Here is a 15,019-nt window from a genome sequence, read left to right as displayed (position 1 = left end):
GATTAAAAGTAAATATAACTATACTTAACAGCGTAATCAATGTAACTATACAGCTATGTAATTCAAATCTAATTTCGCATTTAAGAAAAAGTGAAAATAAGTACATAAGAAAATGAAACGTAATACAATTGAAATTAAAATAATTTTACAATAGTAATGAGATAATATAATATCTTTCTCAATAGGAAAGGCTGTTTTTTACTTAGAGTTACATATGTGTGACACGTAAGTATCTATATAAATACGTATTTTTTATAACCTTACATAAATCGTTTAGAGAAACAGAATAAAATTTGATTAGAAACCTATTATATACATATATACATATATACAATATATATATATATATATATATATATATATATATATATATATATTGTGCATTTACGTAGTGTGTATATATATATGTATATCTCGTTATTCGTTAATACGTAAATGCTCTTAATTCATTATATGCCAATGATTTATTTTTTTTATTAAATGCAACTTACCGGCATATTTTAAGCTTTGTTATGCGCTTTCTAAGCTTTAACTCAAAAACATGAATAGAATGAATAATAACAATTGATATGTAACAGTATTTATATATATGTCTCTAAATTTAAATATTAAATAATGAATTGCTTATGGAAGTTCCCATTTTGAGGTTCCATGGATAACTTGAAGATTTGATAATTCTGTGTACAGGCAATAAATTATAATAAATTTTACCAAGAATATGACTGACTGATTGAATATAAGTATTGTTTTGAAGTTGTAGAAAATCATGGCAAAAGAAATAACAGAGATACCTGTTAATATATTAACGTGAGTATCTTATAACAAATATTTCAATACCTCTTATTTATTTCTTTCGTGTGAAATTAATATCATATATTTAAAACATTGATATTTTTCAGGGCAGAAGAACTGATAGAAAATAAAGGTTTGAAGTGTAATGCATGGAATGAGTACGAGAAGTCAGCAAAAACTCTTCCAAAAACTGGAATGAAACAATTTGAACCAAATGATTCCTGGCTCCAAAATATGCAAATTGAAAAAGGTATTATGACTAGAAAAAATTTAATAGCTATAGAAAGAGTAGATCGTATTTCACAGTTAGCTAGTGCAGAATGGCTGCCTGAACAGAAAAGAGCTAAAGTAACAAAATACTCTGGTCAAGATTGGAGTAGTTTTGGTTTGGAGAAAAGTGGCACCTTGTATTTAATACCAGAAGAAGCATTGTTTCTTCTAGAAGCTGTAAGTTATAATACAATAATAATGTATTTACAGAAATCATTTTCTGACATGGTAGAGAAAAAATAAAACATTTTTTGTTTTAGAATTGTTTAGAACTTACATGGAATGGTGTAGCATTGTCTATCCAACAAGCTTATGAACTTCTAATTGATAATGTTGAATGCTCATTAGAGGAATATAGAGTTTATAGCCAGTTAGTACGATATGGTTATCGCATACAACGTTTTGTTTATGATTCAGAAAAAAAGACAAAAAGTGATAAAAATTCTAATATAAAACGTAAAGTTATTGTTGAGCCAGAAAATGGCCTTTGGAGAACTGATACTCAACAACAAGATAAAGATTATATAGATGTACAGAGTGGAAAATCTGCTAGTTGTCCAAAAAAAACTGATGCAAATATTAATAATTTTCCTACAGGGAATTTTCAAGATCTAGCAGAAGATAAAGATATATCACATAATGTCTTTGAAATCGTAAATGATCTTCTTTGTGCAGTAGAAAATATTGAAGCTCAATCTACAAATGTCGAATGTGAAAAGGATATGAAAAACAGGAAAAGATCGGATATTACTTTGCAAACTGTGAATATAGATGAAAATAAAAAAAAACGGAATTCTAAGGTGGAAATTATATCAGATGAGACTTTATTAGGAAGTATTAAAATTGTCAAAGATAATATGAATGATTGTACCAAAGGAAGTAATATACCAGCAAATTGGCGAGCATCTCGTATACAACGCAACGTTAAATTAGTACCTAGAAGAACAGATAAACTATCATCAGCTACTGATATTTTAGATTCTAATTATAAAAATTCTGAGTTCAATTCAAGAAAACCTACATTATCTTCGCCACCTAGAGAGAATTCACAATTAAAGAAATCAAAACATGAGGTATCGTATAATGATATTTATAATAGTTATATTCACAGTATTAAAATATTAATGTTTCTTCTTCTTTTATATTCGTCCTTCAATTAGGTGATAGAACTTTCTGATGATGAAATTCAAGAGATACCAAAATCAATAACACGAATAGATTTATTAGATTTAATACCAAACATTGCATTTCAATCCACAATTACAATAAAAGTTTCAAGAGCATACATACCACATAGTATAAAACCTGTTAAAACAATCTACCATTATGAAAGTGCAAAATTAAAAAAATTACAACAAATAGATAAAAGATTGCGATCTAGTCAAAACCTAGAACATGCAAAAAGTAATGAAAGTCAAAATATGTATCAGTTGAATAATATCTCTATAAGCAACAATAACGTTAGAAAAAATACAAACATTGCTCCATTTAATCAAAATCTAGCAACAAATGCGCACAATGTTTTCATGCAAGATTATTTTTCCATGCAACATAGACAACATGGGAACTTTAGTCCCAACTATGTATATAGTAATAAACCACCTTGTACATACAGCCAAAATCTATATTGGCATCATAGAAATACTACATTTCAAAATGTATTTGTTGCTCTTGATAATCATAGTGCCACTATTCATCAAAACAGATTCGCATCTTTGCCAATGAACAATTTGAGAATGCCAAATATAAGTAACAATATGACTAGGCATTCTTTTACTCAAAACCAGTTTTATCATAATTTTCATCAAAATTTCTTTCCATTAAGGAGATTATGTCATCAAAGAATCGTGGAAAATACATCAATACATTGTAGCATGGCTAGAAGTGTATTACTTACAGAACCTCGTCAGAGATATTGGCCACGAAATTATCATAAAAATACAAATATGGCATCAAATTGTAACGATGAAGTTTATCAATCTTCATTTAAAGTACTGCCAGGAGCGTCATCATGGTCGGAATTAAAGACTAAATGGCGCGAAGTAAAAACGATCACTATCGATGATGAAGATACGGGAATTGAAGATTGTAATGAAATACAAGTAGTTGGACAATTACGCACTCCTCTTGTTGGATCAAAGAATGCAAATAGTCTTGAAGAAGTCTTCAGTAAACTTAAAATAATTAAGTCTGCATCCGAGAAAATTGTAAGAAGAAAAAAGAATAAGTACAAAATATCATACAATATTTATTCCAATACACAAAACTATAGAAAAGCAGATCCTGGTCTTCCATTCTACAGAGTAGTTGTGACAAAGTAATTTATTTTTATTAGTTATATTTATTTTGTAAAACTTATACAATAATGTTTTTTTTTTTTATTTCAGACAAGATGATTCATTTATACAACCAATTGAATTGCACCGTTTAATGCAAGATGCAGGCACTTCACCAATATTACTAGCCTGTGTTTCAATGTCAATTTCATATATTCAACCAGGATTTATATCTATACCTAATCTAACATAATTCAAATAAAATATTTCATACGCAATATTTAATTCTTTTCTATTTATTTTTATGTAAAATAAAGAATAGTTGAACACAAAGAAACTTGATCAACTACCAAGTATCTATTTATGTTACCCAAAAATTTGTTGAAAGATAAATTTTTATCTGTGATATATTTTAAATATTTTATCATTTAAATATTTTTAATATTCTATCTGTGATAAGCAAAAAGGCTTTATAAAACATTTCTATCGATTTTATATATTACTTATGTTCAGGATAAGAATAGTAAGTAAAATGCATTAAATAACACACAAATTATATGTACTTCGTACTTTATTATAAACATTTCGAACAACACTACGTTGTAGAAATTATTTTCAATTGGTTTTTTATATTAAATTTTTGTTATCTCGTGATATTCATCGAATTATTTCCGATCTATAACTGGTTCTATTGTTTGTCCGCCACAAATTTGACCCCAACCAATCAAACGCCAATGTTTTTCAACACGACGCGACAACGCAATTTTTTCGTCAATTTCTGTACATACAGGATTTGTTAAGCTGATTTTAGCTAAATCAGCACGAGTAGCTAATACACGACCTCCAGTGCTTAATGACCCAATATTTACTAATAGCACCTCATTTCTCGATAATTTTGGTACCTATTATAAAAAAATATTTTATAATTACAATACAAATATACTATATAAAATATATAAAAAAAATCTGACTATAACATCTCCACACAATATATTTACCCTTGCACCTTTCTTATCACCCTCAGTTCTCACACCTAACAATCGCTTAAGAAGATAATATGATATTTCGAGTTCGATAAATATTTTAGGTAGAGCTCCTACAGCTCCTAAAATTTGCCCCACTAAACGATCAGCACGGCATAATGTTGGTTCGATTTTTGTTCCAACACCTTAAAATTTATTTTTTAAATATTACCAAGTTTCTTTTATGATTTATATTTTGTCTAATTTGTCTTTTTCTTCTTTTATGGTATTTGCTCTTACTTACCTATAAGACCACCTGGAACAGCAAATTGAAGTTCATTCTGCTCAGCAAATAATGATACTATTCGCGAAAATATGGGTCGACAGGTCAGTTTTCCTTCACTATCTTTAGAAACCAGTCCAGGACGAACTTCAATTTCCATACCCACCTGAGAAACAATAAATACGTAAAATTACATTCACGTAAGCATAATAACAAAATTGTATTTTTAGCGTACTTTTAATACTCCTCTTAAAATACTTCCACCAGCAACGCCGCCTTTCAAATCATCTACTTCACAACCAGGTTTATTTACGTCAAACGACCGAATTACAATTAATCTCGGTTCCGAAGTGAAATCTCTTAAAGGTACTGGAATTTTTTTCGTAATATATTCGCACAAGACTTCAATATTATACTTGAGTTGCGCAGAAATTGGTATTACGGGCGCTCCTTCAGCTACTGTACCTAATTTAGAGAAAGATCATGTTTTTAATATTATATATGCATATTAATAACAATTCGTGTAAATTCATTATAGAATTATTATCAAGATTAAAATACCCTGTACGAATTTCAAAATTTGTTCATACTGCTCCTTTGCTTGTGCTTCCTTTACTAAATCTATCTTATTTTGCAGAATTACAATATGTTTCAATTTCATAATTTCAATGGCAGCCAAATGTTCTGATGTTTGAGGCTGGGGACACGACTCATTACCGGCTACAAAATAAATATTTATTAATTTCAATATTTCAAATAACTACCATTCCAAATACGATAATATAAAAGAATTTGACTATGTACCAATTAAGAGCAAAGCTGCATCCATGACAGCAGCACCGTTCAGCATAGTTGCCATAAGGATATCGTGTCCTGGACAGTCAACGAAGGATACATGACGTACAAGTTGAAATCGTCCAGAACAAACTGGACGTAAACAAGGGAATGAATCGTCTTTGCTTGAACCTCCGGATATGTAACATCCTGGTCTTGGACATTTTTCATTATCACATTTATAAATCTTTGCATTCGCGTATCCTGAAATGAGCCAATTAAAAATATTCATGATATTATTTTATTTAAATAGATTTGTTTTAATTCTATATTCCTATGAATTTTGTTCTGATTAATGAATAGATAAAATTAAGATTAATATATCATAGGATATAAAAACAGATAAATTACTAATATAATAATATGAATTTATTTGTTTAAATTCAACAAAACATTTTTTCTATATAAATTTTTAAATAATTTTAAAATTGTTGTGAGAATATTTATTTTATAAGAATTCAAAATATTAATACGACAATTAAACAAAAGTCAATAGTCTTATAATAATTTCAAAATTCGATAAAATTATTCTTTTATGACGAAAAAGAGGTTTTTATTTAATTTTTCATTTCATTTTTTTGAATTATATAAATTATTTTAATTGTTAATATATCTAACAATCAATGTTTGTATACGTGGGAATGTTATTATATTATTATTAATTAGAATTTAAAATTATTATAAGAACTTGACATACATGAAATTGTATTACAATAATTTACACATTGAAAGTTTATTTTTACTACAAATATTTTTTATGATCTCAACTTAAATGGTGCATTTTTAGCAAAATGATTTTAATATAATAATATAGTTTCATAGAAACATCAAATGAAAATATATTGTATGTATTCTGTACACATACAATAGATCATACATGAAAAATAAATGTTAAGTTATTGGTATTAATGATTTGCAACCCTATGACTAAATGTCTATGTGTCTAATGTAATTTATTTTATTATTATACCACTTCAAGTTACTCTTACTGGTAACATTTCATTTGTTTACCAAAAATAACTTTTTATTTTTAAACTATGCTACATAACATTCTTAACATGAAACGATTTTTTCTATGTGAATATTATTATATATAGAGGTTTCTAATGATTATTTATATTAAAATTACGAGCATTTAATCATAAACATTTTATATTATGTGATATAATGAATTACATATTGTGGTGTTAAGTTTATGATAACGTTCATATAAATAATCGAAAACAATAAAATTTGTCACTTCCGTTTCGTCATTTTGAATGATTTGTGACAGTAAAGAGAAAAATATTAACTGTAACATGTAATACAATTCAACTATAATTATTTCTAACAAATATATATAAAATTGTAAAAACTTTATCAAACGTTTCCTAAGTATTTTAACTATTTTCTAAGTAAGTATATAATCTATTGTTTAATAATTAAATGAATAGAGAAATAGCCGAAATTCAATTTGATTCTAGTAACATAGTGTTTAATCTATTTAGTGTCTCACACGATTATCAAATTGATAAAAACTACATGTTTATAAAGCTATTAGTATAATAAATTTGTAAACAATTATTCAAAACAAGTATCGTCTACAACTTTGAGCGCCACATTTGCATAAGGTTCTAATATTCGACAAGTCTGATTCTGGTGTCTCTGGACGTAGCTCTAACTCCTCTTGAAATTCCGTGTTCATATATATATTTAAATTCTCTTTCATCGACATATTTTGCTTTATAGAATTTTCACTATTCTTTGATGATTGACACATGTAATCGAAGGTAATTTCCTCGTTTTGTTTAATATCTCTCAATGCAAACAATGCAAGCTTAGGAAGATTCGGATCAAGGCAATTGATCCAAACACCATAGACAGCGAGATTTGGATCGCAAGAATGATTGATGAAGTGCGAAACGTTACCATATACGGCAGCATCTACAGTATATGGACATTCTTCTTCAGACTCATTATAGTCAAGATCAAATAAGTATGTTCTACCAGCGGCATCGTATTCTTTGCCACGCTTTTCGGCCTCCTCATTTGTTATGACTTCGCCCACATATTGTGTGACAAAAGAACCTTTTTTAATCGCTTGTAATGTTTTTACACCCCAACCCCGTCCATTGGCAGTTCTAAAAATGCAAAACTTCATCTTGCTGCCACGTTGAACTACTCGATTGAAGCAATTCATGTCGCAGTTGCATCGTTTGTTACATTCGTATATCGGTGTTCCAGGTGGAACTCGAATCTTACATGACGGGGTGTACGGACATAGTCCGTTATCCTGGGCAAAGCAACAGTTTGTCTTAGAATTACAAGACTTGCATTCACAACCAATGGGTGGATCATCTGGTATTATGACTCCATTACCAGGTAGATAATCTTCTATATAATAGAAGTCTCGAGGTGCTGTTTCCAAGTCTATTACATTCTCCACCCGTATTAATGGTTTACCTTTAGTGATAGTATTCATTTCATTTTCCCACTCTTCTAAAGATTCTAACTGTTTTTTCCTTAAATCAATGACTAACATACGGAGAATATCATGTTTTATAACTTTCTCCAATTTACTACTTTTGACATACTTTTGATGTAAATATTTGGTTATATTAATGTATATTGTATTTTGTTCTACCGAAATTGATGTTATCATTTCTCCTCTACACTTAAGATAATTTAAAAATTCTCCAATATCCCTATCGTTCGGATAAAAATTTGTTTTCTTCTTGAAACGATCGATCAATTGTAATCTACTCTTTTCAAATTCTTCTAGAACATCCGGGCAGTTTACTAAATTCGACGCCGGTTCCCATGTGTTATACTGTGAATTCCAGTTCTTCCATTTGATTAAATAAGTTGGGACTCCTTTTAATTCTTTCTTTGCAAGAATCTTTTCTACTTCCCAAAGAGTAGTCTCCATTAGTAAATTTTTCATTCTCTTTTTATTTTCACGTTTTATATCCATATATCTTACATCTTCTAATATAACTCTGAGCTCCTTCAGTCTAATATTTTGTAAATTTTTTTTGTAGCCTATTTGATACTTTTCAATATTGGTATTGGCATTTAATTTGCTTAGTCTTATATTTTCTGTACTAATTTCTTGATTATCAGAAAAATTCAGATCTCTTCTATCGTTGATTACTTGTTTCTCTTCTTGGTTCTTTTTAAAATCAACATTATTACTGCTTAAGTTGTTGCTCCTTGATTTATCATCATGGTAAGAGTTATCATTGTAATTATTTTCTTCAGAAGAAACAAATCTTTGATCAAGCTTTCGATGTTTGGCCAATGGTTGAACTAATCCTGGAGAAGCTGGTCTTTTTTCTGTTGTAGAAGACATTTCGCTTGCGTAACCAAGATTTTCTTCTTGTTCCCCTCTGGTATTGCCCTCTGCATGAGCGTCTGTAATGCCAAACATTTAAAGGATGTCATTCTCTCCAGTCACACTTTCCCATATTTTGTGTTTAACTTGTATAATTGTTTCTCCCCTTTCTCTTAGTATTAACGTTATCACCTTGAATCCTCTTCGCTCTTCTCTGTCATTTATTGAGGAAAATGTTTCGTGCTATTATAAGAAAATTAATATAACTTATACAATGTTTATGCAAAAGAATGTACCACATTATATAGTAGCATTTTTGAATGTTATAAATTATTACTTCAAGTTTCCATTAAATTATTTGGTTACATATAGAAAGATTCATGTTTAAATCTTATAATATGAATATGGTAAATCAGCTAATATTCAGAGATAATATATATACTTAATGACTAAAGCACACCTTAATATTAATTTTGTATTTATATTTACAATTACACTGTAAACTGTAATTATTATAAAACAATAATAATATGTTCTAAAACACCTTAAGCCAATTTCTAAGATTTTCATAAATAAAACACTAACTTCATATAACAGAAATTATTAGCTCTTTATTATATTTCTTTACACTATAAATAAATTTTTACATTGTATATTATTATAATAATTATATATGTATAAATTAAAAAATTTATATAAAAGTTTATATAAAAATTTGATTAATAAATGTAATTATACTTACCTTAAAGTTATACATTACGTTACAAAGATATGTTCACACTCACACATTGTCTATTATGTCAAATTGAATCACGGAAATAATTTAGTTTTATCAACAAATTTTTGGCACTTTGTCAATTTATTAAGGTATGCTTTAATCGATAATTATTTAAATCTTTCAATTGTATATGATCATTTATTTTTTAATGCATGAAATACACTAAATAGTGCACACATTTAATTTATTACAATTAAAAATAATCATGCATGAAGAGTGCATTAAAAAATTACTTGTGTATTAAATTATATGTGAAATTTTTATTGCAAACTGAATATTGTATTTATGTTGCTATATATCAATATTTTAGTATGTTCTATTATCCTTTGTATTTATACTTAAATTTAACCTTACTTTATTAATAAAATAATTCATGTATATGCTAATATACGTAAATAATTGTGCACTTTAAAATCATTACGAGAATAAATTAATTATATTTTATTTAATATGTTTACTAAGCAATTTAAATAAAATATAAATACGAAAAATGACATAACTTGGAAGAAATAAAAGAAATATTATTACTATTATTACGTATAATTAAACAAATTATAAGATATAATATTTTAAATAATTACATAATGCTATAAATAGAATTAAATTTTCAAATATGTCAGTTGTAAAACATTTTTGATTCCGCTACTCGGAAGTACATTTAATGAAATGGCGACAGTTTTTTACGATTAGCGCCATCTATGTAAAGAATGGTAAAGAATATAATACAATAAAAAACATAGTAATTCTTTCTAAATATAAATATTTTCTTTAAATATAGCGGAAATAATGCCTAAAATAATTTCAAATAGAATTCGTTCCTTTACAAAATTATTAAGTATAAATATATTAATATTTTTCTAGTTAACAATTTTGTTCAAACTTTATTTTTTCCCTCAAAAAAAAACTCAAGCCTATCACTCAAACAAACTGTAATTGATATGCCTTTATTAATAATTTATCTATTCTAATTGTTAAAGTAAGTAATGTATATAATATACAGTGACTCTCAAAAATATCCGTACACTACACACTACAGTACACTACAGCATAACTAATTTTATGGTTCTATATTTCATAGTAATACATTGCATAGTAAAAGTTGCCGAAGAAAATAACGCCGTACTTTCAGTTCACAAAAATATTCGGACATATTTTATATTTATTTGTTTATCTCCTTCTGGCAACCCGATATTCCAAGAAAGCAGAAAAATCTCTATTTCTCAATAGTAAAAATGACCTCGTCTAAAATAAGTCGCAAAAGAAATAATATGGCATTCAACATGCTGCAATTTATAATTTTCCACCGGAAAAAGGAAAGAATCTATCGTGAAACTGATGCTATGCTCCATATAAGCAAAAATATTCGACGATTTTATTTCGAGGATCGCATGGAATCTATTCCACAAACTGGAAGACTAAGTCTCTTAAGTACGAAGGAGAAAAACAGAATTATTCAAAAGAGAAAGAAAATCTGCAAATAAATGCCTCAAAAATAGTTAGTGAGGTATTAGAAGCAAGCTACGAAAACGTCGCAATTGGAACAGTTCAAAGAATTATCAGACAAGCTGGAAACAATGGAAGAGTAGCCAAAATACAATTTTTTATGAATGAGGATAGGGAGAAATAAGTGAATTTTATAAAAGAGCTAATTTCTAAGAATGATTCATGGTGGAAAGATGTAGTATTTATTAACAAAAGCAAATTCAACCATTATAGGAATGGAAGAACTTTGGTATGGCAAAAACTGATTAAAAAATTCTACTTTAAGAATACAAGAGGTACAGTGAAACACAGGGAAGCTAGGTGTAATGGTCCAGGGCTGTATTTCATCATACGAAGTTGAAAACTTGATGACAACATTATGGATAAAAATCTTTACTTAAACATATGTAAAAACAATTTAGTTCAATATGTAAAAAAAGAAAAAAAAAAAAAAGAAAATGGGAATTCATAATAGCTATAAGTTTTATCAATACATCCATAAGATGAATTACATAGAATAATTTAGAAAACTGCAATTTCTTCAATAGCGGAATTAGAAAAATGACTCGAAAATGAATGGTCATACGTAACTGTAGAATATTTAAAAAGAAAATATAAATAATATGTCAAACAGATTAAAACGTGTTCTAAAACAAAATGGTTTCTCATCATGAAGTATTAGAATTATTTTATAATACTAAATTATATTAAATAAATCATAAAAATAATTCTTATTAATAATAATAAATGATCTGTTATTAAGAAACTAACCAGGGTGATTACTTTATAAATAACTGAAATATCAAGCCATGAAGTTAGTCATATTATAATATTATCATAGTAATCATCCAAATATTTTCAGAAGTCACTATATTAAATCTATGTTTTTATTTTACACAGTTTTTATTGTATATATTGATATGTAAATATTGATAATTTTGAATATTGGAGGAGAAAATGAGAAAAATGGGGATTAGTGAGAAACTAATTTGAAGGATAAAAGAGTTGTATGCAGAAACAAAGAATGTGGTAAGAATCAAGAACCACAACACAAAAGAATTTTGGGCAGTGAGGGGAGTCAGACAAGGGTGCCCGTTGAGCCCGACGTTATTCAACATCTACGTGGCAGGACTGGAAAAAGAGTTAAGGAAAGGACAAGCTGGGGGCATAGTGGTAGGAGAGAGAAAGGTATGGTTATTGACATATGCAGACGATATTGTGCTGATGGCGGATAGAGAAGAGGAGCTAAAGGAAATGCTAAAGAGATTCAAAAAATTTTTAAAGGAAACCAAATTGGAATTGAGCACGGAAAAGACCAAGATAGTAGTTTTCGACAAAAGAAAAAACAAGAGGAGACAAAGAAAATGGAAATGGGGAGAGCGAGAATTAGAAGAAGTGGACGAGATAAGATACCTAGGGTACATACTACAGAAAAACGGCAGTCATGAGAAACACATATAAGACAGGAAAAAGAGAGCAACAATAGTAATGAAGAAAACATGGAGCATGGAAGAAAGAATTTTCAAACAGGACTACAAGAAGAGAATAAAGATATTTGGAGCATTGGTAGAGAGCGTAACGGTATTTGGAGCAGAGGTATGGCGCTGGAACATGGAAGACTGGATAGAATACAAAGAAAATATGTGAAATGGATCTTAGATTTAGATATGACAACACCAAATTATATATTGGTAGAAGAATGCAAGCTAACAGAAATCAAAGAAAAAGCATTAAGAAGAGCAACAAGGTATGAAGGGAAATCCATAGAATCAAAAAAGGAACTAGTAAAGAAGTGCATAAAGGAAAGAGAGAGAAACTGAGGAAATGGTCAAGAAGGGAAAAGAGCAAGAAGGAGAAAGAAGGGACTAGAAGAGGTAAGAAATGGAGGGACACAGATGGAAGCAGGAGAAGAGCAAGAAAGGATGACAGTAGACCAAATTATAGAAGAAAGAAGAAAGAGAGAAGCAGAAGAGAGGGGGAAAAGGATAAGGGAATCCAAATATTACATTATAGAAAAATCGCCAAAAGAAGAGTTACCAAAATACTCAGAAGGGAGGATGAAATGGGAGGACAGAAAAATATTAGCAAGATTCAGATGTGGAAACGAGACCAAAGCAAGGAAATACTGGAAAGAAGAGGGAGAAAAAAGATGCAGGCTATGTAAGAGGAAAGATGCAGGCTATGTAAAAGGAAAGATGCAGACTATGTAAAAGGAAAGAAGACCTGAGACATGTAATAGAAGAATGCGAAATAACAGGAAGACCAAAGGACACAGAAAAAATACTAAACGAGATTGGAGAAGGACTAACAGAACTAAAAACAATAATGGAGAAGAGAAGGGCAATACAAGACAGAGAGGAACGACAATAAGGAAGCACAGCAAGGAGGCAAAATTCCAAAAGTTGCCATAGTTTTAGAGACAGAATAATTAAGAGAGTGCAATATAATAGAGTGGATAAGAGGGGAGGTAGATATATAAGAAGTGAAATAGGTAAACGAGATGTAAAACCAAAAGCTCGTCCAAAGCCGAAAGGCACAGACTAAGCAATAATAAATAAATAAATAATATAGTGTATGATATTTTAATTTTCTTAAAATTAATGTCTTTTATATTTATAAAAAAATTATTTTCTTTTACTTTGTACATATGTATTACACTTTTCATTGTTACATTAATAGCAATATATAATATTTTTTAAATATAAAAAAGAAATATATTGCTAAAACCAATTCTGTTTCAGTATTGATCTAAATTAATGTTGGTTATGTGTAAAAAATATTATAATGACTTAGCTAATGGAGAACATACATATTTCACAACAATGTGTCAATTTTATATAAAACTTGCATCTACTTACCAAGTTTAATAGTAATGTTCCTTTCTAATTCATTTTTAAAACGAACAGTCTGCACTCCCGATATAGCTTTTACAATTGTAGACTTTCCATGTGCTACATGACCAATGGTACCTACACATAGGATTTTAAATTTATATATGTCTAAAATATTGTTTTTGTGCAGTATGTTTTTATATGTGTCTTTATAGTCATAGAAAGATTATATTTACCAATATTAATTGTTGCTTGTCTACTGATGACCTCGCGAGATAGTGCAGTTAATTTGCTGACATCCTAAGTAACAAGAGATTTATATATTTTGATATTAAGATAGTAAAATATCGCCAATATAAGAACTTACTTATAAAGAAGGTAACAAATTAGAACAAAAAAATGTATGTTGTATTTTATTTCTATGAAATAAATCCATAAAAATGTACTTTTACAAAATTGTAAACATACTATGTTTTTATAGTCTATAAAACTTATAGTACAAACATTTATTTTTATGAAAATGCAAAACGAAAATTGATAATAAATTCTTATTAGTAACAAAATCATGTTGACATTGTTAATATAAATATAAAAGCATATAATTCAGCAAAAAACAATATATTTATAAATTGTTATGTGATAATATGATGTATATCAATCCTAGATGTCATCAACGATTGATAAAACAAAATATTTCAATAATAAAAGAGATTTTTCAAATAATATGTAGTTTTTAAAAACTAATATTGTATTTCTCAACATTTTTGTCAGTGAACATTTTCATTTAATGCAGCGAAAAAAGAGATTATTATAGTATGCTAACAATATATGAATTAAGGTTATATATAACATAATGAAAGCTTGTTAGATTATGAAGATATAATTTTATATTTATTACTCACAAGCTTCGAGAGATCTTGTTTATAAAGATTTGGTTGACCTGTAGTCACTCCTAAACCTTCTTCACCACCCATAATCACTAATTCACCTTTATTAACACGTAAACCACGCGAGGGACACTTCAAAAAAGGCAATAGCTCATTTAAAATCAAAAATATACATAGACTACTAGTCGGTAAAAGTAAAAATGCCAAGAGAGCGGAAACAACGCCAAGTGGAAATACTTCGAATTAACGTGGAATATAGATTTCCTCGGCTTGTCGATTTTATATTACCTCTCTTATATTATGTACATTAA

General features: G+C 28.4%; 2 protein-coding genes and 1 long non-coding RNA gene across 8 annotated transcripts; 2 read left to right on the top strand and 1 right to left on the bottom strand.

Moving 5' to 3' along the window:
* The first annotated feature begins 68 nt into the window (after window positions 1-68).
* Window positions 69-3,618, top strand: LOC126926512 (uncharacterized). Of its 3 annotated transcripts, none has more exons than XM_050742814.1 (6): window positions 69-225; window positions 647-807; window positions 900-1,239; window positions 1,323-2,135; window positions 2,223-3,379; window positions 3,450-3,618. In XM_050742814.1, exons 2-6 carry the CDS (start codon window positions 767-769, stop codon window positions 3,589-3,591), a joined length of 2,493 nt encoding a protein of 830 aa, XP_050598771.1. In that variant the 5' UTR covers window positions 69-225; window positions 647-766; the 3' UTR covers window positions 3,592-3,618. The 3 variants fall into 3 exon arrangements, with proteins under 3 accessions (XP_050598771.1, XP_050598772.1, XP_050598774.1); XM_050742815.1 differs by having other exon boundaries at window positions 73-225; window positions 688-807; XM_050742817.1 differs by lacking the exon at window positions 69-225 and having other exon boundaries at window positions 417-807; window positions 900-1,042; window positions 1,099-1,239.
* Window positions 3,619-3,891: 273 nt separating this feature from the next.
* On the bottom strand, window positions 3,892-15,016 carry LOC126926514 (eukaryotic translation initiation factor 2 subunit 3, Y-linked-like). 4 transcript variants are annotated; one of them, XM_050742823.1, is made up of 9 exons: window positions 14,724-14,928; window positions 14,058-14,121; window positions 13,849-13,959; window positions 5,388-5,621; window positions 5,145-5,303; window positions 4,819-5,048; window positions 4,605-4,749; window positions 4,337-4,506; window positions 3,892-4,240 (listed from the first exon to the last, which is right to left on the bottom strand). In XM_050742823.1, exons 1-9 carry the CDS (start codon window positions 14,793-14,795, stop codon window positions 4,004-4,006), a joined length of 1,422 nt encoding a protein of 473 aa, XP_050598780.1. In that variant the 5' UTR covers window positions 14,796-14,928; the 3' UTR covers window positions 3,892-4,003. The 4 variants fall into 4 exon arrangements, with proteins under 4 accessions (XP_050598780.1, XP_050598777.1, XP_050598779.1 ...); XM_050742820.1 differs by lacking the exons at window positions 3,892-4,240; window positions 4,337-4,506; window positions 4,605-4,749; ... (1 more) ...; window positions 5,145-5,303; window positions 5,388-5,621 and adding an exon at window positions 6,135-8,810 and having other exon boundaries at window positions 14,724-15,016; XM_050742822.1 differs by lacking the exons at window positions 3,892-4,240; window positions 4,337-4,506; window positions 4,605-4,749; ... (4 more) ...; window positions 14,058-14,121; window positions 14,724-14,928 and adding exons at window positions 6,135-8,810; window positions 10,090-10,188.
* LOC126926533 (uncharacterized) lies at window positions 10,370-13,565 on the top strand. The gene is made up of 2 exons (XR_007714664.1): window positions 10,370-10,484; window positions 10,587-13,565. It is a non-coding gene; the product is annotated as an uncharacterized LOC126926533 (long non-coding RNA).
* Window positions 15,017-15,019: the final 3 nt, after the last annotated feature.

The sequence above is a fragment of the Bombus affinis genome, chromosome 18 (assembly GCF_024516045.1).
Source record: "Bombus affinis isolate iyBomAffi1 chromosome 18, iyBomAffi1.2, whole genome shotgun sequence".
NCBI classification, from domain to species: Eukaryota; Metazoa; Arthropoda; class Insecta; order Hymenoptera; family Apidae; genus Bombus; species Bombus affinis.
The sequence above is the reverse complement of the archived record's forward strand: the minus strand, read 5'-3'. Positions and strand labels throughout refer to the sequence as shown.